This window comes from Phoxinus phoxinus, assembly GCF_949152265.1.
Source record: "Phoxinus phoxinus genome assembly, chromosome: 13".
NCBI classification, from domain to species: Eukaryota; Metazoa; Chordata; class Actinopteri; order Cypriniformes; family Leuciscidae; genus Phoxinus; species Phoxinus phoxinus.
This window is the reverse complement of record NC_136888.1, coordinates 28,185,516-28,211,617: the sequence shown is the minus strand read 5'-3', so window position 1 is coordinate 28,211,617 and position 26,102 is coordinate 28,185,516. Positions and strand designations below refer to the sequence as shown.

General features: G+C 39.3%; 1 protein-coding gene across 5 annotated transcripts; it reads right to left on the bottom strand.

Moving 5' to 3' along the window:
- Positions 1-573: 573 nt before the first annotated feature.
- Positions 574-25,306, bottom strand: mideasb (mitotic deacetylase associated SANT domain protein b). 5 transcript variants are annotated; one of them, XM_079632292.1, is made up of 14 exons: positions 22,082-22,436; positions 21,729-21,782; positions 16,430-18,309; positions 13,681-13,989; positions 13,011-13,368; positions 11,877-11,943; positions 10,377-10,519; positions 10,091-10,197; positions 6,738-6,813; positions 6,205-6,293; positions 4,287-4,433; positions 4,074-4,196; positions 3,477-3,670; positions 574-1,732 (listed from the first exon to the last, which is right to left on the bottom strand). In XM_079632292.1, exons 3-14 carry the CDS (start codon positions 17,939-17,941, stop codon positions 1,507-1,509), a joined length of 3,351 nt encoding a protein of 1,116 aa, XP_079488418.1. In that variant the 5' UTR covers positions 17,942-18,309; positions 21,729-21,782; positions 22,082-22,436; the 3' UTR covers positions 574-1,506. The 5 variants fall into 5 exon arrangements, with proteins under 5 accessions (XP_079488418.1, XP_079488420.1, XP_079488421.1 ...); XM_079632294.1 differs by lacking the exons at positions 21,729-21,782; positions 22,082-22,436 and adding an exon at positions 25,167-25,306; XM_079632295.1 differs by lacking the exons at positions 21,729-21,782; positions 22,082-22,436 and adding an exon at positions 25,167-25,301 and having other exon boundaries at positions 10,091-10,194.
- Positions 25,307-26,102: the final 796 nt, after the last annotated feature.

The window sequence follows — 26,102 nt, the reverse complement described above, 5'->3', positions numbered from 1 at the left end:
CTAATAATAACAGTAATGATGATAACAACAATAAATGATTATATCAAGGACAACCGTTATAATCTGCTGAGTATAAAAAAAGACCTTTGAAAAAAGTGATTGTCATGTAAAGATAGAAAGTGTCAAAAACATTGAAGGCATTAGCGAGGTCACCATTTCAAATTAAAGGAAGAGTTTTTCAAAAAGGAAAATCCTAACATCATTTAAATCACCCTCGCGCCGTTCCAAAGCCGTATCTGACATATCATATATATATACATACACGCATATATATATATTAGTCTGTGTATATACATGTATGTATATACACACTTTTAAAGTTAGATGCGATTAATCGAAGTACTAATACAGTCTGTAGATGTCATACAATAGATTTGTGTGATTAAATATTAATGTCATTATTCCCTAAAAATACTCTGCCATAGCTCTTAAATAGCGTTATTTAAGCGTTACCTACTTATTGTATTTATCAATGTTTTGAATGAGCTATTTTCAGTTTTCTAGTGTTGTTATTTATGTACCTCAACTTAATCTTATATTATTTCAGTCATTTGCCTATTCATTTAAGATTTTCATGTAATACTTTTATTTTATTTCAGCTTTATATCAATTGAAGAATATGATTTTGAATAGTTTTATTTTTCGTTATTATTTACAACACTGTCAATATGTGTCAAGATTTTCTCACACAAACCTATTGTTTGGCTTATTTGAATATGGCATAATAGTTATCTGGAGTACTTTCAGGATTTAAAAAATATATATTTTTGGAAATTGAAAGCCCTTAAGCAATATTATATGGCAAAGAGAAGCATGACCATTCCACTAAACTTTTGTGTTCAACGGATGAAAGAAAGTCATTCAAGTTTGTAACGGCACGAGCGTGAGAAAAACGGCAGAATTTGTCATTTCGGATGAACTACACCTTTGAGATACTGAAAACAGAAAGCCCAAAATTACAGCACTGGAGATCAAGACCAGGCATACAAGCACAGGTGTGCAAGCGTTTGGCAGTCACGTGGAAGAGAAAGATGCCGTCGTTTTCATTGCGAAAAACGGAGGAAAAGACTAAACACGCATGCACACTTGCTTTTGTGTCCGTCTACGTCCATAATAGTTCATTTCACCAGAGAGAGTTCTGTACACAGACACTGGATAGATGTGCTGCGGTCAGATCAGTGTGTGTTGGATGAGTCCGAAAGTGCATTTTATAGACACACACACACACACACACACACACACACGCGCGCACACATTCACACTGAGATGGCATGGCTTACACTCCCAATAGCCCTATATCTGAACATGAAGCCCCTGAATGCTTCTACAGCATCGGTCTCTGTCCGTCTCATATACACACACACACGTGACACGCATACGCACTCGCACAAACATTCGACGGGAGTGAGCTAGTCCCTGAAACTGTTCTTTCGGGATGGGATTTTGTTGGCTGGTAAAATCTAAATAAATAAGTCTTTTCTCTGCCATACAAAAGGAGATTGTTAGCTAGTGCCAGTCTTCATCATCTGCATCCTCCTCTTCCTCCGAGGAGTCGTCGCTGCTGGCTCTCCTGGTTCTGCCCTGATCCCCCATCGCTCCGTTCTGCTGGGCGGCTAATATGGCGGCTGCCGCGCGCTGCTCGGCCTCCCTCTGCCGGAGCGCAGCTGCTTTCTTCTCCGCCTCGGCGTGACTCTTCATGTGGGCACTGCGGCTCTTCACCTTGAGGAAGATCCTGGAGAAAACAGAGTTCAGATCTTTAGGGAACCGGATCAGTTGGATTCGTGAGTCATCATTCAGACTGGTTTGGCAAATTGACTCATTGTAAACATCCAACTCAAAAGAATGATTCGTTCATGATTCAGACATTCAAATCATTAAGAACTGGATCGGTTGAATTCATGAAATAATCATTCAGACTTTGTTGTTGTTGTTGTTTTTTAACTGGCTTTACAGATTCATTGAAAACATCTGACTTTAAAGAATATATATTATTCACAAATCAGACCTGAAGATTAATGAGTGAAGGAATTGAACCCGAGAACTGGATAAGTCAGATTTGTGAACCAATCATTCAGACTGGTTTTGTTACTTGGATAGACTGACACAATGCAAAGGTTTGACTCAAAGAATGATTCACTGAAGGATCTGATCTAGGAGTCAGTGATCTGAACCAGAGAAGTGGATCAGTCAGGTTTGTGAACACAGCATCATACAGACGGGGTTTTAAAAAAAGATCATTAGCTCATAAATCAGACATGTACTGTAGAACAATGAGCTGAACCAGAGAACCAGATCAGTCAGATTCATGAACCAATTATATAATTAAAAACAATAATAAACAGCAGAATTGAACAAGATTTCATTTCTAAAAAGACATCAAATGTTGCACAGGGACTTCTGTCCCGCAACTGAATCTGTGAATCTTATTATTTTATTTTTTTAAGTCAAGTCACATATATTTATATAGTGCTTTTTACAATACAGATTGTTTCAAAGCAGCTTTACAGAGATAACAGAAAAATAATGCAACTAAGTTTGTTTCCAGAAGAAAATAGCGTCACAGTCCAGCTTAAGTAAGTTTAGTGATGTTTCATTTTTGTGGTAAAAAGTTATTCCTTTAGTTCATATTTATATATATATATATATATAGCCGCTCTGGAGAAAACCGTGATGCCATCGTCCAGCTCAGTTCAGTTCTCATATAATGGGGTCAATGCAGGCAGATTAATATTTTTGTTGAATATTAAATTAAATGTTAAATTTAAATGTCCAACTAAGCATGCCAACCCAATGGCAACAAAGGTGGAAAAAAACAGAAACATCTACAGGAACCATCTGATATGAATCAAAATTTCCAAAGCTATATAGATTCAAGACACCTTTTGTGTGTTTGATTATTAACTCCGCTTGCTTGACTGTAAAGCTGAATACACAATACAATGTAAACTAAACAAAAATGTGTCACTCTACATGCTACTTGATGGAGAAGCTAGCGTTTTACTTCTAAACTATTGTTAAAACACCTGAACTAATGTCACACAACTGAAAAATGTGGTTAAGTTAGAAGTGTCGCAACTCTTAGTTAATCACTCCCAACACTGTAGCTCACACATTGTGATAAACAGAAACAAAAACAAAAAAAGGTGTCGCTTTAATGGCACAGTACAACACAGATCAAATTAAATCAATTAATATTTAAATATTTATTTTAAATGTACCCGATTTATTTATAAACATACTTAATTACATATTTTCTTAATTAAATTGACTGCATTTCATTTATTCAAATAAAATGCATTTAAACTAATTAATTAATAAATAAAAAGGAACATTTCAAAAAATTATTTATTTAAATGTACCTTATCTAATTTTTCTAAATTTAGTAAATAAATAAAATAAGGTACATTTCATTACACTATTATCATTAGTAAATTGAGTAAATGTGTAAAACTGAGTGTGTATCCCAATAAACTGACCTGCCACACTTCTTGCAGGGAAATTCACCCTCTTGGTTAGTTTGTCCTTTTCCTGTATTGCCAGCCACACTTTTCCGGGCTGTGGTTTCAGCGCGAGGTTTAGATGGTGGTGGTGGAGGAGGATGACTGACCCCCAACGTGGACGGATCCTTAGTGCTGTTCTCCTGATTTTTTAAGACTAAGACGGCAGGAGCCTAACAGGAAACAAATGGTTAGTATAAACAAGCACAGCTGAACGCACACAGATATCAGATACAGAGAACTTCCTCTGTGGTTGTAAGCTCAAACCCATCTATGTGTTCACCATTGTGCCCTTCAGCAAGTTAATTCTGGGTTCCTCCAACAGGACGGCCCCTTATAAATGCACTATCAATTACATTGGATAAACTTATAATAAAGTATACCACTAGATGGTGCTATAAAGATCCTACAGTGAAACTACACATGACTATTATCTTCCAAACCTCTCTGGCAGACCAGTTTTTTATTGTTATTTCAAATAGCCCCGAACAGGGGATGAACACTGGAGAACTAAAACAATTAAATTTTCTGTAGACACCATACCTTTTTTTGCAACCTCATGTAACCCAAACTCACATTTTCAGTGGGCTGTAGAGATTGTGTCACCCTGCCCGGGCTGTTTTCTTGTTTCCTGTCACATGACGCATCCCACTTCCTGCTCTCCTCGTCTTCTTTCCGTGATTCAAACTTCTGTGAACTCTGATGGAGGAGAAACGTTACGGCGCTGCACTAGTTAGAACGGAATCAAATCAACCAGATGCACATACACACAAAGCCACAGGAACTCACTTTATTGTCCACTTCCTCCTCTGTTGTGGGTTTGGTTTCTGGTGGTTCTGCTTCTCCATACAAGAGTGTTCCGTTCCTGCCGATCTTCACCTGCTTTTTATACGTGTAGTAAAACTCCACACACTGAGCCACTGTCTTGGAGCTCACCTTCAAGTCAAACATGAAAACAACTCAGAATTACCATAACTCATAGCTAGAACTTGCTGCTATAATGCTAGGGTGTCAGTCAGTGGTGATTTACATTATCAGCTCTGAAAATACACTAATTTGACTAGAAACACCGGAGACCGCAAATAATAATTCTGCTATTTGGCTTCCGGGTTCAGGGAAAAGTTGGACTGCTAGGATGTTCTAAGAGGTTTTAGTTTATAAGTATGTGCTTGTTTGCTAATGCTTTACTAGGATGTTCTGGGTTGATGTTAGGATGTAGTGTTGTCACGATACCAAACTTATGACTCCGATACGATACCCAACTGAAATATCGTGATAACAAAACTGAATCTATACCATGGCAAAAAACTAAAACACCAATAAAAGCAATTTAATAATAAGACAGAACTTAAAATTTTATGTTTTATACATTTATTAAAAAAAACACATTATCAAATCACATTCGCTAACCTTTCACAATTCGGAACAGGTTGGGATAGAGGCCGGTCGGGTCTCGGGACGGTGATATGACCAAAATATTATTTTATGATACGAGTCATTTAATATTTAATATTTTTTTCATATACTATATTGTGAATTTTATATCACAATATAGTAATTTTATTTTATCTTAAAATATATTTTAAATGATTTTATCTTTAAAATAAACAAAGATGTAAATTACAATACAATATAAGAAAGAAAATGAAATAAACAGTGCTTTAAAATGTTCAGGTAGGGTACAGTAGGTCTGTTTAACAGTAGCATTAAGAAATTAAATAAATGTCAAAAAAAAAAAAAAAAACTTCACTATGATTTACCTTAATACTGATTCTTAATAAATAGATTTAAGTTATTCAGTCAAGCAGTGTGTGATTTTCTCTTTACTTTTTTCGTTGATGAACATTAACAGCGGCAGGTTTATTAGGCTGCTGTCACTTAAAGACCTGACACACATCCAATACATTGGAACACACATGATTTCTTTAACTGTTTACATTCACTTAACACTTACCCGACTGTGTTTGCGTAAATACTCGCCAGGACGTGTATTTTGACATTTTTGACCATTAAAAAGCAATAATCTGTAAAAGAGAACTGCATTCGCGATCTCATGCTGACTAGGCGTCTTTCTGCGCGCACTCCTGGCAGCGTAAGTAGCGCCTATGAGCTCTTGTTCAAAGCTTATTGATCTTATAAACTCTTTTAAACATTAAACACGTCCGACGCTTTATTTTCTCATGTGCAGTGTGGAAATATTTGTGTCCCTGCAGGGAGTGGAAGGAGAGCTCTGCACACGTGCCGCTGTCACACATTGATACAAATTATGAAACACGGCTCTTATTAGAATGCTGTCATTCTTTAAGTACTGGTTCTGATCAGATGTGGAACCGTACCGTTTTTTAATAGCAGGGTATCACGATACCTTTCTAGTACCAGTATATTATGCAACACTATTAGGATGGCGGTAGAATGTTTTAAGTGCTTTTAATCTGTTAATATGTGGTTGATTGAATGTTCTAGATAGTTGCTAGTGTTACTAGTGTTACTAGGATGTTAGTGTGTTGCTAAGATGATCTGGGTGGCAGCTAGATGGTTACTTACTAGCTATAGTCAAGTCTCTATAATAAATATGTCCCTATATATGTCTCACCTTCAACACAGAGACTTTTTGGGAAAGTAATAGCACACATCCTCAAGCTGCATTATATGATTTGTGTGGGTGATTGATACTTATTGTTAGGGGTTTGTTCAAACCTGTACATACCATTTTCTGAACCATGAAGAAGTCCTTCTTGTAGGCAGCGATGCCTTTGTTGAAGATCCGTCGTTCCTCTGGCGTCCAGCAATCAGAGCCTGTGTGGGACAGACAAACGGTCCACACAATCAGATACCATGTAGCTGCTTCTAGACCACCCCCACCCGCTAACACAAATACATTCACGCACAAAGGACAGAGCGAGGGCAAACAGCCAGCACACACATGTCCAGACAAACAATGATGCCGCTGTCTTCTCCCAGGATTTAACAACATGCCACAGACACACTCCCCCTCCTTTCCTCTCACCCACTCCCATACTCTACCCAGCAACCCACTCTGTCAACCCATCTCTCAGTCGAACCCCTCCCCTCCTCAGCTGCTTTTGTTTATAACGGAGACAGGGAGCATGCTTTGGAATGCCAGCGCAGGGGGTGACGGGGTACCGGGACCGCATGCCATACGGATTAACTCACGTCACCCTGGCAAAAAAAAAAAAGTGAAAGAAAAGGAAAGTGTGTTTGTCGGTGAGAGGGACTTACCAGAGTAGTGGTAGTCAGCCAAGGGGTGCGCTTTGGGAAAGATGGGTTTTTTTAACAACAGGCAAGCGAGGGCCCCCTATGAAAATGAAAAAGAAAGTAAAATTAGCATGCTTGAGGAAACAAAACTGGCTGCGGTGTGATATAGAGACAGGGTCACAAGTGGGAGAGTCACAGGGCATGTTATGTCCCAGAGTTGATATGAACAGATTAATGAGTGCAGGAGAGATGCCGTTCTGCTAGACCATCGCTATATCCCTAACAACATGTGTAAAAGGCTTTTTGCTGCAGGCGTTTATCCCAGCTGTGCAAGTCGCTGGATGATCCCTTTTGTTCTCTCTGCATCGTTCCTCCATACAGTTTCTCAGGGTGCGATAAATCGAGGACACTATCTTTTTCTGGGTCAATGAGCACTAGCGTGCGCTTTTTTTCTTATTTACGGCCTTTTTGACACTTTTATTGTACGTGTACAGAGAGTTGTACGGAGAACAAGGCAAGTGACAAGCAATACAGATTTTTGACCATTTCTCAAATCTGAGGTAGAATATTCAAAACATTTATAATCAAATCTTTTTTTCTACATCAAAATATGCATGAGTTAACTTAAGCAAAATCCTTTTCCAGTGTTTTTTCTTTAGCAAAAAAAATATCTTAATATAAAAATGAATTTCTTAAGTTTCTGCATGTTCTAACGGGAGATAGTTTGACTTTGATGACGCGTACCTTCGGCACAGTTTGCAGTGCAGGCTGCAATATTAATAATATTACGTTTTTCTCTTAGAAATGCACATTTGACAGAATGAAGCTTGAGTTGGGATGCAGATGTAAATTTATGTTCATTAACAAAAAACAGTAACATCTATTATTTTTAAACAACCTCATAGAGTGAAATTAACATATTCTATTTCAGTTAGCACTCTACTTTTCTTAAAAATTAAGCATTGGTCATCCATAGTATCCTACATTTAGATCATGATAATCACAGGTAAAACCACGCACACATATAGCATCTCACTACCATGGTAAAATGTATCTATATGGCATTTGGTTGTCCTGAGGTTGTCAGAGACATTAAACCCCAGCTTAAGCCTAGCCCCAGACTAAAATGCATTATTGAGCGGTTTTAACTTTTTAATATATTAAAATAATGCCAGTTGCCATTGTTTTGTCTCAAGATGCACACTAGTAATTATTTAGTTTTCTAATCCATGTTTATAAAAGCTACTTAAATGTCCTAATTGAAACCAGGCCTAAATGTCATCACACCAAGCAGGGAAATGCATCTAGTCGGGTTTCAGAGATTTGTTGTTTAAACTCATGCTTTTAAAACCATTCCAACTTAAACATTTTAACTTGTAGATTTCTAATAGAGATGCAATAATGAAAAATCATATTGGCGGGAGCCAGGGTGATGTCAACTTCTGAGTTTCGCATTAACAACCCATAATAAACTTTAACATGACAGATCATTGCATTGCAGGACAAACCGTTTGGAGTAAAAAATTGTTTTGCTGAAGCCCACTACTGTCTTATGTAACTATTCATCTGTCAAAATATCTACGTCGAAACCATGTTTGCAAGTGGGACAATACAAATTACCCATTTGCACGAAACACAAAGCAACAAACAACTGAGGTCTAGTACCTTGGCATTACAAAACCAGAGATGTTGCAACAAGATAAAACTATTTAAAGCAATGGCATCGAACCATTTTCAGTACATCTCGCTTATCACTGAAACTCAGTAAACAGCAAAAACCTTACAGACACCGCTCAGAGAGTCGAGCTTACTTTCATTTTCTGCAGTAGTTGTTCACATGTGACAAACCACAGAGCAACAAACAGCATGTTATTTTGCATTGTAACAAATGCATGACTAAAATTTGGTTTAGAAATGCAACGCACATAATTCAGTCATCTTCAGCGTGTCGTTCTGGACACAAGCCTGTGATTGACAGGTGGTTGCTATGGCGGCAGTGTGACAGCTCAGCAGAAAGCGGCTGGCTGTTGTGTTGTTGCAGCTGCTGGCTCAACTGAGCGAACGTTGAAAAGAATGATCAAAGCACACGCACTGTTTGTGTTTTCATATAACACGGGTCATCAATTAGCAGAATGCAGTTGCATTGGTTTCGCCTCGACTGCCAATCAGCTGTCAGAAATGAATAAGCTAGGGCTATTAAACAAATAGATTTGTTTACACAATATGCTATTTAAGCAATCAAATTATTCACAATTAATTGTATATATCAATATTAAATGTAATTCAATTATCATATCGCATGAAAAGATGCATTTCACAATGCACAGGAATTGTAAATAAGTACAGTTTATTTGTCGCTTGTTGATTCTCAAGTGCAGCGAAAAGATAAAAGATAACTAACTATAAAGAACTACATTTACAACTACATTAGCATCTACACCAGCTGAAAAAAAACGTTTTAAGAACGTGCTGCAGTTTCGTCGTCTCCAGCTTTAAATGCTCGTGCTCTTTAAAGCAGGATGGATTCTGATTGGCTGTCAATGTTTTTATCATTCATCAACTGGAAAAAATTATTCTGAAAGTGACTCCAACGTTATTGTTCCTCTGTGCCGTTATCATTATAGTTGTGGTGTGGACATTTATATGATTTTAAGAACTAGATCTTTATCATTATAGTGATTTTCCTTGGTGTGAACAGGCCTTAAGATTGTAGTAGATGCGCTTTTAGGGTTGGCGGTTGCTACAAATAAAAAAACCTGAGGCAACAGTGGAAAGGTAGTCCAATTCCACGAGAAAACCGCAGACTTTGTAACACTGATTAACAGTGAGTGAACAATTGTATATTTATAGATATTTTTGTCATTCATTATTATTCCGTGAGACCTAATGGGGTTATACCCAATGTTAACAAATGGAACTTTATTGTGAAGAGTTACCAAAACGTACAATGAATTTTTACTGAAATGTATATTCAACTTTCATTTGGGATTGTTCAGATCTTAGCTGGAAAGGAAATTTAGACTTTAAATGTATAGCTTTGTCACATGCATGTCTGTGTGTGAATGGCCACAAGTAAAACGCTGTTCAAGGAAACAATGCAGACCATGTCATTTACATTCACTTTCCATGTGCATGTAATGTGTTTGCACGCATTAGTCACATAAAAACACGTTGTCTTTTCAGGCTTTGTAATACATAATTCATTCCAAAAAATAATTCCACACAATTTAATCTTCCACTCATGTGACAAACCCATTGATCTGAATAATCAGCAATTTGAGAAGCAGCCAAGTATAAACAGGTTTGATTGGTACACAATACAGGAGGAAGTGCAATTAAGCTATTCCAATGTGCTACTGCACTATATGATAACTCACCATGATTTCACCCTTGCATTCATACAAGCAGTGCAAAGCCAGTTCCTGATTGGTCCCTCCTCCGTACAGCGCACTCGAGCACGCCAGGTGCATGAGGTCATCCACTGCTGGGACACACAGAATGTCCAGGAAAAGACAGACTTAAATATACAGTCATCCAGATTTAGTTATAAATATATAAGGCAAAAAAAATCATGCAACTTCCTTTTATTAATTGAATTGATTAAATGATAATAAGAGATAAATAAATAAGAGAAATTAATGTGGTATTGTGTAAGTTGTAAACCTCTTTGCTGCTGCTGAGTATTGGCCTCCAGGTCAGGCAGTGGCGCCCACACCAGTTCAGCCTTGTGTAGGTCGTGCTGCGCTGCCGAGCGCTCTCTCAGCTCTGGGACCTCCGCCTGATACCGCAATCCAATGTTTATCCGACTGAAAAAGAGAGAGTGAATATAAACAGGCTGCTGTAGCAAACCAAACTAAATTAATATGATTTGTTAAAAATAATGGGGTCCAAACGCATGAGAGGAATAGAACAATAAACATGACGTTTGAGCAAAGCATGATTAGAGAATGTAAGAAACTAAAAAGACAGATCTCCAAAAGCTTTTGTTGCCAGGGATTGGAAGCTGTTGGAAGCTAAACGTGAGGCACGACTTCTATAAAATGAGAAATTCCTGAAAACAAAATTGCATTCCACTCCAGTTCATTCCACAGGTAGTTTGTGTTGTTTCTAAATGAGTCTGTGCCACTAGTGACAAACTGAATCTGAATCCTTCAGAGACTATCAAAGATTTTCAGACTGCTGTTTGAATTAATTTATTGCTTCTCATTGTCAGCTCTTTTTTTTTTTTTTTTCTCTAAATCAAGCATTCATGAGAGTAGACTCTGACCATGGGTATTTGCATAAAATTAACACCCCATGGTTTCCAAAGCCAAATGTTCTAGTATCTGACTGCCAAGGTCTGGGGATAAGGCAAGACAGATTGTGCTTTATTATTTTGTTCCAGGATGTGCTTTCGTGGTGCATTGGCCAACACCAAAATGAAGAGATCTGCAGCCATTCACAGAGAGTTTGTGTCTGTGTGTGCGTCGTGTAAGAGAGAAAGAATTTCAACCGAACACTGTTCTGACCATTAGATAAACCAGCTGGTACCAGTCAGAGATGATATCCCATAATTCTATCTGCTCAGCTACCATCCCCCTCCTACTCTGTTCTTAAAAAGAGAGCTCTGAAATTTCCCATGTATGATCCAAGAAACCCATTCAGATGTCATTTCCCTTTAACACACTGACAGAGAGACTTGCGCATGACATAACAGTTCCCCATCCAGCTCCACTGTAACCATTAATTTTGCATCTGCAGACTACAGATTACCACTTACAATAATGTAATGCCAATATATCTGCACTGTAAGGCCCGTTTACACCACATGCATTAGCAGTGTGTAAGCAAAGCAGCAGCATAAATGCAAAAGCAGGCTTGAGTTGTGCTTTTATGCTGTCAAGCTGCAGCTCTGTAGAAAATAAATGAAAGTCATTTCTGGGCTACTATTTTGAGTAATAACTGCCATCCGAACAGTAAGAGGAAACAGCCAGCTAATCAGACCACTGACTTTCAGTCAGCTGAATGGAATCTAGTATAAAAGTAGCAAAATTACAATAAAAAAAAAGTCAAGGTTAATAAAGTGAAGAAAGTTATTATGATATGGCTAGAAGCGTAGGCTAATTAAGGAAACTTATGAAGCGCAATGTGTGGGGGTGTTATTTGAATAGCGTGTGTACTTACGGCTCAATGCTGACAGGTGTAGCCTCACTCATAGCAGAGAGAACTGGAGGGGTTATATCACTGCTGTCTGAACATATACAAACAAAAAGACTGTGCTTAGACTCAAAGTAAACACTGTTTCTTATTATATGTCCTCCAAATCATGATATGCATGACAATTATGTCTAACTGCACATATCCTAGCTTGTTGTAACATATACTAAGTCTGTTCCAGAACCCAATGAGGTGCCTATTAGACAGCGTTTTAAGTTTTTACAAACAGTAAGCAGCTCATTTTAAGATGCCTCATTTTGCTCAATATTTTGAGTATCTAATTATAAGGCAGCACAGCATGTCTAATGCATTCTGGGGTTGCCTAATCAGATAAAAAATATATAATCATTTTTCCAGCTAAATGACAAATGTACTATTTTGGGGAGTTATTAGAATATCAAGTTGTTATCTTTAGGGCTGCATAACGATTAATCGCAACTAATCGTTTGCAGAATAAAAGTTTTTGTTTAAACCATATATGTGTGTGTGCTGTGTAAAATAATTATGTATTTATAAATACACACACATGCATGTATATATTTAAAAAATATTTACATGTTTATATAAATTTTTATATTTAAATATAATTTATATTATATATAATTATAAATACTTAATATATAGATTTTTTTCTTAAAATTATACATGCATGTTTGTGTATTTATATATACATAATTATTATACACAGTACACACACATATATGTAAACAAAAACTTTTATTCTGCAAACGATTAGCTGCGCAATTAATCGTTATGCAGCCCTAGTTATCTTAGCAACATATGCTAATCCCACTGGAAGCAACTGTTCATCAAGTTAGTCAGTCAAGTGCCTCGCCTGGGCCGTGCTATTTGTGTGATGCACATGAGTGACTGTTTAGAAATCTGCCCAGTCCCTTATAAGATTGTAATACAGTTAGAACACTGCATTAGAAGGTTAGCATCTAGGCAGCCTACTAGGGTTTGGAACAGAACCTAATTTTAGGTTGCATTTGGTAGTCAACTTAAAATCATTAAATTCTAAACTGACTACCTGAACTAATTTAAAGTAGTACTTAACAAATTTGATATGTGTGCTTTGCAGAGACAGTAAAGGGAACTCACTGGAGCGCAGGAGGCTGCGGGTGGCAGATTTGGGAGTGGCAGGTGGAGGCAGCCCTTGATTATTTGCTGCTGCTGCTGCAGCAGCGGCCGACAGGAAGGTGGAAAAGTAAAGACCCGAACCCTCTCGAACCGGGCTGAGGATGGGCGGGGGAGTGTAAGGCGGCATGTTGAGGGGGTTTTCAGGCAATCGGACAGGTGAACGTAAGTGACTCTGGTAAGGTGTGATGCTGGAGTAGATGGGTGGAGCGATGAAAGTGCCAAGTTTGGGTGGGGGAATAAAGAGCGGTTCTGGCCGAGGCCGTCGTTTGGCTTTGGCTGATTTGGCGTCAGCTTCACTTCCACTCTCTGTTCCACCATTCTGTAGAAGAAATTAGATGCTGGTAAGCTGGATAGTGTGGAAAAAAATACATACACCATATGCAATCTGGGTGATCTTGGTGAGTCTTGTCAGAAATCATAAATCTGGTAGTGAAATGGGGTGGGGGAAGGTTGGATTAGGGTGAAGAGAATGGACAGGGGGGTCGGGAGGAATTTGTGGATTAATGGGGCGTTTTAATCCAGGGTTTAACAGAGGGGAATGGAATAGATCAGAGGGAGAAAAGAGAGATCATCATGGGCATAGAAAGGTGCCATTGATGATTTGATAAATTAGGTCAGTTTGTGAACTCACCTGGCCTGAGCTTTCAGACAGAGAGTTCCGCAGTGAACGTCGTCGTGTAACAATCACAGAGGTTTTGTAGTCGGAGTAGCTCATGTCATGGGTGCCCAAAGTCCGCGATGGCCAACTAGCTGAAAGGGAAGCCTGCTCGTGATCCGGGGATGAGGAATCAGTCTGCCTCACTGGCACAGATACTGGAATGACCAATGGCATGAGGCTGTCATCTCTGGGCCGCTTGGCACTCATCTGCTCCACTTCAGCTGCCCCTCGACCTGGACCTGTCGGGGCAACAGGGGGGCTCCAGGGCCTGTGTGGCTCTTGCTGTCAACACACGATTAACACAGACAAATAAATGGTTAAACAAAATACCTAAATCTCAGCAGAGTGCATCCTTCCTCTGCTCTGTAGGTACAAATGATTTGCATGTGAAATGAGAGAGTGCTTAAAAGCTGATAAGATATATTAGCACAGGAAATGAGGTTAACCGTTTCAAAAACAACTTTAATGAATCAACTGTGACCTCATTTCTGCGCCAGGATAAAACATCTTGCCCTGCAGACCAGCAACAGATTGCACGTGGATGTATACTATAGATCGGTGTCACAAGTGAATAACATATTGGCATACCCACCACAGGAGAAAACCTCAGGTTCAATATAACCAGACACTCTCCAGTAGGTAAGTTAACGATTACAGAAGGGGTTCCTTCTATGTTAAGTTTATTGAACTGCATCCATACTTCTACACAAAACAGGAACTTAAAAAGAACCATACAAAAAAAAAAAAGTCACTCTTAGCAATTTCACAATGCCTGGCAATTTCAAAACCCCAAAAACACGATGTTCAAGTCAGAAAAAAAAGCAATGTGGGAGGAGCAATTCCTGTTTTTTCCTCATTGCTAACTTTAAGTAAGTAATTCAAGAAAAAGAAAACTGCTTAAACTTCATTGGCATGTTGTGTAAAAATGAAATATGCGTCACTAGTAGTGTAACTAACAGGAAGTTGCGTGAAAATCTAGAAATCCCTGAGGATGTGGGCCTGTCTTATCTAAACTCTGGCCTTGCTGGCACCACTGAGGTATTCAGCTTAGTACATGAAGCCCTTGCAGCTCACTCACCCTTGAGCAAGAGCTTTTATTCAGCCTGTGTTTGGAGTAGGGAAGGTTTAACTGACACCCGTCGTCACCAGGAGACAAAAAAAACCTCACTGACTAATGCACCTACTCCTTTCGAGGAGCTGGATTCAGCTGACATGAGATTTGTAGCCTCTTTACTGGACTGCACTTTGTGTTCTGTGCATTATCTGCCCCACAGATCGACAGTATATGTACACACACCCTTTCTTTGTTATCCCCGGCTGGATGTCTTAAGGGAGTGCTGCTGTCCTTTTAAAAGGAAGTATACGTAACGAGGAAAAGCAGACTGAACTAAATAGTGTGGCCCAGAAACACTTAGATCCCCTCGTTTAACTTGATTGCTAATTGCGCTAATTCTCTGTGCGCAATAAAATGAACAAACCAAGCAATTAACACTAGTCCATAGATGCAATAGGATGAAATCTCTTTATAATCTTCCATTCCAAAGCAAGTATTAACTCAATGACACAACAAATTTAAAATTAGTTATGGACAGAGCTGTGCTTTTGGATTTCGACAAAAGGAAATACAGCTCTATAAATGTACATCAATGTACAGGAGGGCAAGTGGGCTGAGGGTGGGGTGCACTTGCTGGTATTTGTATGAGAAGTCAGTCAGGAGATAGTGGTTGCAGACGTGTGGAAAAGCTATTGTTTGGTTCAATGGATCCTGTGACCTGATGACGACAGTCAGTGTCTGTCCTTTACAAATTTTACACTCCTGTATCAACTGAGAAACCTGTAGAACTTGTACGCATTTGAAACCGGTAGTGCATTCTCACTGTACAATGTTAAGCAGATAATGACAACTTCCCACCTCGGCTAAGGGTAATTTGTGATTAAGGGAGTGTTCACACTTGGCATGTTTAGTTCGATTAAAACGTACTCTGGTGCGATTGCTCTGTTAGTGCAGTTAATTTGAACGTGTGAACGCTGCCATCCGAACCCTAGTGCGCTGCACACCAAACTAGCGGACTGAGACCGCTGAAAAGATGGGTCTCGATCCGCTTGCAACTAACTCTGGTGCGGTTCGTATGAAATATGAACACAACACGGACCACCATATGTAAACAAACCAAAACCAGGAAGATTTTTTTCTCGTCATAGTTGCACGTTTGCCCACCACAGTTCAGTACAGGCATTAGAACCGCGTCTTCTTGCAGCAGATCATTTGTGTGTGTGACGGAGGGATTCCTGCCACTGTTTTGACTCCTTTACACATCAGATGGTCAAAATGCAGGCTACGCATATACAAAGAGCGCATTTATCCTAGCACAGAACATTGTTTTGGATGTTCGGTAAGTTCTGTCTCAAAATAGGCAATACGTCATTAAAGCCAACCAATCAGGTTGTGAACATATCCCTATGCCTTTAGGTTCGGTATTTTTTGGATCAGTGATAAAAAAAAATTACAATCTGAACACTAATTGGACCAGGACTAAATGGGTTTTTTTTTATCCGGACCAAACGAACCAAGCAAACCAAACAAGTGTGAACACACCCTAAGTCACAGACCAACCTTTCATCCTGACTATTTAACAATGAATTGTCAAAAACTCAATTGCTTGCTCGAAAGTTATTTTAATTTCTCCTTTATACTTGACTGAAAAACAGTCAGTTGTCTTACCTTGACATTCCGCGAGGGAAGAGATTCCCTTTCCGAAGCCTTCTGAGCCAAGGTTTCCAGGTTGACCTCTTGCGACACCCTCCTCTTACGCCGTGTGCTCTGAATTACACCTGTCGGAGCGGCCCGGAGGTCTTGCCCTGGAGGCCCTGGAGGCCCAATGGTCTCAGAAGCCCCGTTCTGAGAGCCTTGGGGATGAAGATCAGTCGGCATGGCAAATGGGTTATCTGAGGCGGGGCCTCCACCCTCTTTTGAAAGCCGACGTGATCTACGGGGCCCAGGCTGTTGGGTCTCATTGGATTGCTGGGGAACAGTTGCAGGAGGCTGAGGAACAGAGTCCTTAGTCTGTGTTGAAGGGGGATTAGTGCTCTCTTGGGACTGTCCTGGTAATGACGGGGGATGCTGATCAAGTGAAGGGGCACGTGGCTGCTGTCCATCGGAGTAATTTTCCAATACATGTTGGTTTTGATGAGGTTGCTCAGATATTTTTTGCAGCTGCGCCAAGTCAAGTTGCAGTTGAATCTGTTGCATATGCTGTTGTGGTTGCTGTTGCTGAGTCTTATTTAGTTGCTGTGCTTGTTGCTGTAACTGTGATTGCGATATTTGCCGTGACTGTTTTTGATGCTGAAGTACCTGTTGCTGTTGCGCCTGCTGTCGTATCTGCTGTTCCAGATGTTGCTGCCGTTGTTGGTGCATCATCTGTCGCTGCATCTGCAGCTTTTGCTGTTGCTCCTGCTCCTGTAGTTGCTGAAGATGATGCTGAGAATTCGTCTGTGTACTGTAATTCAAATTTGGCAAGGTCCGATTGCCCTGAACAACCTGATAGTAACCTGCTACCAAGTTCTGCTTGGGCTGTCCAAAAGCTAACTGAAAGGGTTGCAGCACAGAATTTCCAGTGGTGGACTGTCCGTGCTGCTGTGGATTTAACATTCCAGGCTTTTGTGTCTGCTGAAAAGCTTGCTGCTGTTCCCAGTCCATGCCCCGGCCAGGTTTGGTCGTGTCCCTGAAGGTCTCTCCACTTATGTTAGGCCCTTGTTTTTCACTTGCCCTAATAGTCGATGGCTCGGGCTGCTGCTGCTGCTGTTGTACTGACATGCCCTCATGCATCTGCTTTGCAAATACAGTCTGAGCCCCCAGGTAAGGGGCATAGTTCTGGGACCATGCTGACATACCCTGTGACCAACTGTGAGGTCGCTGTTGGGGCTGCAAAGGCGGGTCATGATGTGACCACTTCATGGGCACCGTCTGTTGATAGTGCCCACGACTTTGATCACCCTTCTCTGGGCTGAAAATGACAGAATTGAGGTACATATGTGGTGCTTCTGCATTCGAGCCTTCCACACCTCCACTGTCATTATGGCCTGGCCCTGAGGGAGGGACCCCAATGCCATAGTAGGCCTCTGTATGCTGAGAGGCCTCTTTCATTGCCACACCCTGATCGTTGAAGAAAGTGATGCGTTTGCCCGTTCTCTTTGCGTTTGGTTTCGGTTGGGGTTGCAAACTCATGACTTTCATGAATATAGATTCTGGGGAGTGGTGGTGTGGGTGGTTATGGAGACTAGAGTTCAAATCCCCAAACCACACTAAGCTTTCTCTGGTTTAATGAAAAGTCTTAGAGTATCGCCCTTGACAAAGAACCCTAGTTTTATCCAGTATTTTGGCAGTCAATGGTCATCCAAACCTACTCAACATAGTAGAAATGCAAATAAGCTTTAAAATACAAAACTGCAGCATCTCCTGTGCAGAAATGGTAGTTTCAGTATTGTGTAGCTCAAACATGTCTATTTGCTTTTATTCTTCACTGCCAACTTTTCAGGTCTTGGGATGCCAAGCTGGGTTGAGAAGCCTTTAGGTTAACTTGTTGCTTATTCACGGGAGACAACCTGAGAAGAAAGTGGTCACAAATATTATGGTTAGCCTTCAGAGTCAGTACTTTGGGCTTAGTGGGGGTTCATTGAAATAGCCGTTTCAGCAACTTCATGAATAGGGCCCTAGAGAAAGGATTTACAAGGGAAAGGTGGAATTGTTAAGGGTTGGGGGAGCTGTGCCATTAGCAGCTTAGTGCACATGATAAAACTATGTTGAACAAACTGCATTCAAGCCAATAAATGAGTTCAGTATGCACAGAAAGTTAGCAAACTTTTCTTAGCAACCAACAAACTAAAAGGACACATGTAAGAATGCTAACTGTGAGTTGTTTCTAGATTGTGTGCAGTGAAAGTGAGTAAGATGATGAGAGATGTACAGTTGCACACGTAATCCCACAGAGAGTGTGAAAATGTACCAGCCTAGTTTCACAATGAGAATGTTTAAAGTGATTCCCTCTATAGTTCACGTTAGCATCCAAATATGAACTTAAAAAATCAATGAAAATGTGCACCATTAACCTGAAATACCCTCCTTTCACAAATCATGGAGGGCTTGTGTTGTTATACATGTATGCATATATGCAGCAACCAAATTAATAATGCAATTAATAATCTCAAATGTCTGCATACATTTTTTTTTTAATGAGATCCATATCTGTATGCAAACAAATTATAAACTACACTAATTATAAGCACTCTACCAGATAATTTAACATTACTCTTTTGTGATCTATATTCATTAGGAATCCTCTATTGTGTTCATTCTTATAATTTTATTTGTTGAAAATTAGCGTCTCTGCTTTTATCAACACAGATTACCTGTGTGGTAAAACCACTGTAGTGCACATCTCCCATGGGTTTTTGTTTGATTACAATGACCAATACAAATGTTCTCTACACGTAGGGCTGTGCCGGTGAGCATGACAACAACCGCACCACCATGGTGGCAGGATACCACTGGTGGTGGTATGCAAAAAAATTATTATTATTTGCACATATGATGGTTGCCATTTTATGTAGATATTGGGAATCAAGTTAAGTACAAATCTATGTGTACAAAAGAAATAACAGTTTAGTAACTAAATGTTATTTTTTGCAAATATCGCAACACAGTATTTTTGGCGAATGAGGGATACAATAAATTTGGAGTAAGCCATAACTCAGCTTTTTATTCTGTATTGCGATCTGGCTATACAAGCGTTTATTAGCTTCAGAAACATCTAATTGTTTTTTAGACTTCATCTATCCTTATTTTCAATTTGAAAACAGTTTGTATTCACTAGGGAAGTTGTGGAACTCAAGTTTATTTGTATAGCGCTTTTCACACAAGCCGGTAATTCAGTTTCACTTTTCCGTGCAATGCAACATAAAATATAAATGTCACGTTGATAAGAAGCTGCTATGCTCCTGTATGTTTGTGTGTGGGCGCAGCACGATCTCCGATCTCTTTGTGCTTCAATGAAGGCAGCGCATCAATATAGATAGGCCTATAGAATAATGATCAAACTGACAATAATTACCTGTGCAGTTAAGTGTTTGAACAATCATTTTATTTAACCCACAAAACCAAAACCACTACCCCAACACCACCGGCTGGCCCTGTCACAGCCTTATCTACGCTAAGGCTATTATTAGGGATACACTGATTTCAAAATTCTTGGCCGAAACCGAAATTTTTAAAATGTTTTTAATGTAGGCTACTTGGCCGAAAATTGAAAATGCTTATTACAAATTATCCATTTCATATTTTAAATTAGCTTTTTTTATAATTGTATTAATATTATACTTTAATGAAATTCAATAATTTTAATGATACTGACTTAAAAAAAAATATACAAGCCAATAAAATAAACAACCACATCTTTACTTAACACTAGCCTATAATTGGACAGAAAATATATTAATATTTAATATCAATATATTATTCGTTATTCAGTTCTATGAAAGAGAATGAGATTCAACCGATTTATTTTTTGACCAATTATCTAAATAATGTATAGTCCTAAAATTGCTAATTGACTGGATCTTTGTATCATTGTTTGCTATTGCTGTGATTTCATATGAGTGACAGGTTGCCCCGCCCTCACGCCTGTAAACACGTAATCAATGAAGAGAGAGATGTCACTGCAAGTAGGAGGGGACGTTATTTTTATTAAAGATTACGAGGGCATATGAATAAATAAATAAAAAGTAATTTATCGATAAATCATTTATAATAAATACTGCAATATTCCATAAAAAAAAAACAAGAACTGTCGATTTAATGGTGACTGTTGATGTTGAGTAAATCAACTACAGCACTGAGAATTCTACAAAGTAATGTTACAAAAGTAACATTCAGTCGTGTTTGTTTACATTACATTTTGGCCAAATCATCTAGTAGGAAAAGAGTATCGTTAAGGACCTTAACAACAACATAGTATCAATACTGCGTCCTCAAAGCACTAATTTAAAGCTGCAGTATTTTCAGGGTGGCGCAACGCAATGAAAAACACCCCTAACCGCGCGGGGATGTAAACAACAATTGCATAAACCAAACCAACGTCCAGTTAAAGTGATAAGACCATATTGTATGTCAATATCATCTAACACGTTTCAGTGAATTGCAATATCTATTGGATAAATCCAGCGCATGGCGTTCAGTTCTTGCACTGAAAGCACACGAAAGTCATTACATTAGCAAAACAAGACACAGCGACGCACGGTTACACAAGCCAAGGTTTTATCAGTTGACAAGACAACGCGTTTAATAAGCTTGTAACTTAAAGTAGGCTACGGTTACCTAATCGAACCTACTTCTTAATTTAAACCGCGAACGAATGCAGAACAGACTCAAGTGCTGAGGCATGAGCGAATTCCCATAAGAGAGAGTGGTTGTGGATCAAAACCTAGTGAGCTGCCTAACTAGACAACATTCTAGGGGGCGTAGACACAGGACGGGGTCTCGAGGAGCCTTTTAAAATTGTATATACTTTTAAAAATAACTAATCAATGTTCAGTCATCCTTTACTCCGCCTCGTGTTGTTCCAAACTGTATGACTGTCATTCTTCTGTGGAAAAAGAGATTATGCAGAATGAGAGTCCCGTTCACTTTCTTTTTGTGGAAAAAAGACGCGTGAATAGAGGAGGTTGTCATTCTGCATAACATTTGATTTTGTGTTCCACAAAGCAAGTCACGAGTTCAGAACAACACGAGTGTGCGTAAATAATGACAGATCTCTCATTTTGTGCGCGTACCATCCATTAAAACACACTGCTTTATAAGCGAAACGTTGATGGCTCGGCGCAACGCGTTCGAATGGCCCCTCAAAAAGCTGTCTGGGTAAACAGCTCAAGGTTTTGATACACACAGACAGTGCGTTTGCATACTAGGCTACATGTGTACCCTTCCTGGACCCCCCCCTTCCCAGTGAAGCCAGCTCAGCGCTATTTACCAGAAGTCCTTTGTTGCAGAAAAGGGATTATCCAGTCACTAATTCCGTGTCACACTGCAACAAAGTCAGACAACAATACACAATATGATGCATGCTTGAGCAGCAAAATAATAAAAGTGGTAAATGACAAGCCCCAGTGCTGTCTGTTCCTAGTTGTCAACTCTGGTGAATGTAATTTGTGAGTTCGTTTTTGCTTTCAGTATTACCACAAGGGAGTAAGAGCCACACGTAGCGCACGCTCGGATGCGAATAATATTCTGCAACAACTTGCTAACTAAGGATTGTCAATTGCATGGTTTCGATTTGCTAAACATGTCAGCATTAAATATTACATTTTTAAAAAAAATCCTTACCATAGTTATTTTCTGCGCTTCATGTCGCCCTAAGTAAGAACAACAGCAAGCCAAGGTCCAATGCAACAGTACAGAAATGACTGCATGCTTATCCACGATTGAGTCATGCAATGCTGACCTCACTCCAGTAATATTCAAGTCAAGAGGTAGATCCTTGTGCAAATGAAACCAACGAGAAATGGAGGGCTTCTTTGACAAAATGGCGAGGCGTTTTCCAAAACAACTGCACTCGACTTCGTTCTTATTGCACGCACATGCGAATCAAATCGCCCAAAAACAATCTAGTTCACTCGTCCACGGAGTATGGAACAACACATTCTCTTTCAGCTGAAGTCTTGTGATCCCTTACTGTCCTGTTGGCCACACCCACTTCCGCTACCATATAAGGTATTTCCCCTTCCATGCGGGGCGCTGTTACAGCAAATGCACAGGCCATGCGGGAAATTCCGTCACTGGGAAACGTTCTTCAGAACATGGCTTGTACTAAACATCCTCATACCTGAATCGTGTCTGTGGTCACGACGTGGTCAATGAGCAAAAGACCAGACACACGTGGTTGAAACTAGTGGGAAAACAGCAAATGAGAGAAATTTAAGATGTTTTTCATAACAAACAAACTGCATGGTTGTTTGGATTGGGGTGACTAGGGTGTGTTGCAACTCAAGACAACCGCTTAACCAATCAGAAATGAGATACATGGGAAATCACCCATGACCACCACCCTCCTGAGGTGAATATACTGTAAAACTATACAGGATAAGTGTATTAGCCTATTTTATGCATTTTAATTTGTGATCATGTTAAAAGATGGACCAGACAGCAGGTTAAATATCTGCACACATATCTTTGGGAGGGCCTGCCGCCTGACCCCCCTAAAGAAGGCTGGACCCCCCTGAAGGACCGCAAAACAAGATTTTGGAAAGTACCTGTAAATATGAAGATAATGTATAGCTCCCATGCCATGACTGATTTTAAATTGTAAATTTTAACACCCCTAAAATGGGTCATAACTTTAGCTGAGCTGTTAAATTAAATAGGCTACGCAATAAATTCAGGGACGTGCATTTATTGCATGAACTAAGAACATAATGTATTTAAAATGCATGTATACAGTTCAGTTGAATGATAAAATTTGCCCTCTCTAAAAAATGGTGGGTTGTTTTGAACCCAATTTTGGGTCACATATAGACAAACCCAAACGGTGGGTTAAAAATGTAACCCAACGGCTGGGTTTGTCCATATTTGACCCAAAATTGGGTTGAAATAACCCAGCATTTTTTAGAGCGTACAAAGAAAACTTTCTTGAAAATATCCACAACAACACTGAAATTGGAGCATGCAGTTTATTGAGCGTGAAAGTTGCGTTCATTATTATTATAGTAATATACAGAAAAACTTTACTATTTTGAATGTTTTTGACAGAAGTATCTTACGCTCATCAAGCCTGCATTTATTTCATTAAAAAATACAGAAAAAAAATTAATATTGTGAAAAAAAGTTATATTTTTATATACTTATATTTATAAATATTTAATTTCTGTTATGCAAAGCTGAATTTTCATCAGCCATTACTCCTGTCTTTAATGTCACATGATCCTTCAGAAATCATGCTTTCTGTATTTTGGATCAAATAAATGCAGCTTGATGAGCATAAGAGACTTCTTTCAAAAACATTAGAAATAGTATTTTTTTCAAACTTTTGTGTGTGTGTGTGTGTATACCACTTATATTATGTGCACCTCCACCCTGGTTAATACTACCGAAACTCACTGGGGTGTTAACAGCACTTTTTGAACTAGACACCAATTCACACAGTTTAAGGATAAATTATGGATCTATTAACTAACGTGTAGCAGAAAAATAAGGGAATATTATATCACAATCTAAGGAACTTAAGAGGAAAAAAGCCCCGAGTTACAGTTCAATTTCCCTACTGAATGTAACGTAACACCAACAGAATTCGCACAGACAACAGCCCTAATCCATTCTCACGGATTCGATTGTTATCAATATAAAAAGGGAACATTGTGAGCATGATTATGTTGGAGCAAGCAGAGTGTCAAGGCAAGACAGACTGCCTTTTACAGTGGTTGTGAAAGTTCTGAATCTGGACTCGTCTCCAATCACGCTTTTCTGCATTCGTGCAGAGGTTCAGCAGCACGGACATGATCAAGCATGTGCTGCCGTGAGTAAGGAGACACCCATAGGCCTCATCGTGTCAGTGTTTGTGGACTGACACTCTTTCTCTCTCTCGCTCTCTGCTGTGCCTTAAAATAAAGTGCAAAGCCATCAGACATGCGGGCCACCCATTCACCGGGTATGGCATGTGCTGAGTGTACCAGCCTCAATAAAAAAAATCTGATACCTTGAATGCTATTCGGGTGCGTAAAACATTATTCGCATACAATACTGGAATTAGATGCAAGTTACTTATGCATGCAGACTGCGTGCTTAATCGTAACGTACAGATGGGCGCGTGACTGCATCCTATTTAATAGCTACAATGCATGCATGATTGATCTCAAACTGCAAGTACATAAACAATTACATTTTGTCCTAGGTGAAAACGACTGCACTCAGTCAGTAAGCGCTGCGATGGCTCTTGGGGGGGAGGCTGACACAAGTTTACATGACACAGTTGTTGCAACACCACCAAATGTTGCACAACAGTAACATGATCCATCCATCATAATGCAGGTACAGATCTGCCATACGCACTGCTGACACCATCACTGATTTAAAGGAAACGCATGCATTTAGACAAACAGATCGTTAGACATTTGTTGCAACACAACTGTTCTAACGATAAGCACTTTCTGTTGCCGCTCACATGTGTAGTTGCAATGCTCGCTGCGCTCGTGCAAAAAAATGTGTTTTTAATGAAGAAGGTTTGCCACTCGTTACAATGACTGTAAAAGCGCATCTAATTGTTTCTGTCAAAAGTATGGAACCACCCAATCGAATTCATGCTCCTGAGCAAGGTCTTCTTTCGACGTCCTGCAGAAACTCATCAAATCAACGTTTTACGAGGGGAAATACATACGAACTGGATCTAGTTGGAATGACTTATTGCGCATTACATTACCTGTAAAAACATCTGCGACGTTTCTCCAGCGATCCAGATCTTTTTCGTGTTGCTTTCAAGAAAAAAAAGGGGGAAAAAAAACTTTAAGCCTTTGACTGTAGCGTCACTTCCTCGTTGGTAACAAGAGCGCCACCCGCTGTAAATTGCACAGTGATGTCATATTTGTCTCTTGTACCTTCAATACAGGAAAATTGTGGCATATTTACGATCATATTGCGATAGGCTGCTCGAGTTCAATCAACAAACTCCACATCTAATGTCATCTCTGCTTTGAAACAATTACTGTAACAAAATAGGCCTTCGAAGATTCCATAAGGAATCGAATGTTAAAGATTTGCACTAGTCCTCAAAGTAAACACACGCGATCTCCGAATTGTAAACAGAATTGTTATTCTGTTGAACCTGCAGAACCGTCTGAACCATTTGTTTACGAATCGAATCGGACTGAATCGGTCCAGGTGATTCTCAACTCCGACTCGTTGAACTGATGCACATAAAACGTTTGAGTCAAAACAGGGATGTATTTTATTGTTTAATGTAAATTCAAGTTGGGTTGTAAATTACTTTATGTTTTTTCAAAGCTGCAACAAACTAACATGAACACATGAAATTATGAATCTGCTTGTTATTGGTAGCCTATGATGTTGTTGTGTGTTAGTATGCATATCCCGTTTCATAAGGCTTAAACTGCTAGACTAAAATGCATGTTTGAGCTGTTTTAACTGAAAGCAACTTGAACTAATATATCTTAAAATATGTCAGTGCCATTGTTTTTTCTCAAGATGCACACCACTTATGTTTTTAAGGCACGTTTAAAAAAGCTACTTAAATGTCCTAATTGAACTAAAGTCTAATCCTGGCTTAGTGTAAACCCTGTCTGTGAAACTAGGCCATATAGTCATAAAAAGAACCGGTTCTTTAAAACGAACTGTTCGA

What these genes read in the sequence shown, in the direction of transcription:
- mideasb (XM_079632294.1), bottom strand. Translation starts at nt 17,941, where the DNA reads ATGAAAGTCATGAGTTTGCAACCCCAACCGAAACCAAACGCAAAGAGA. An exon ending in GGCTGACTACCACTACTCTG is followed by an intron (nt 6,294 to 6,737) that starts GTAAGTCCCTCT and finishes TGTCCCACACAG; the next exon opens with GCTCTGATTGCTGGACGCCA. An exon ending in CTCTACAGCCCACTGAAAAT is followed by an intron (nt 3,671 to 4,073) that starts GTGAGTTTGGGT and finishes GTTTCCTGTTAG; the next exon opens with GCTCCTGCCGTCTTAGTCTT.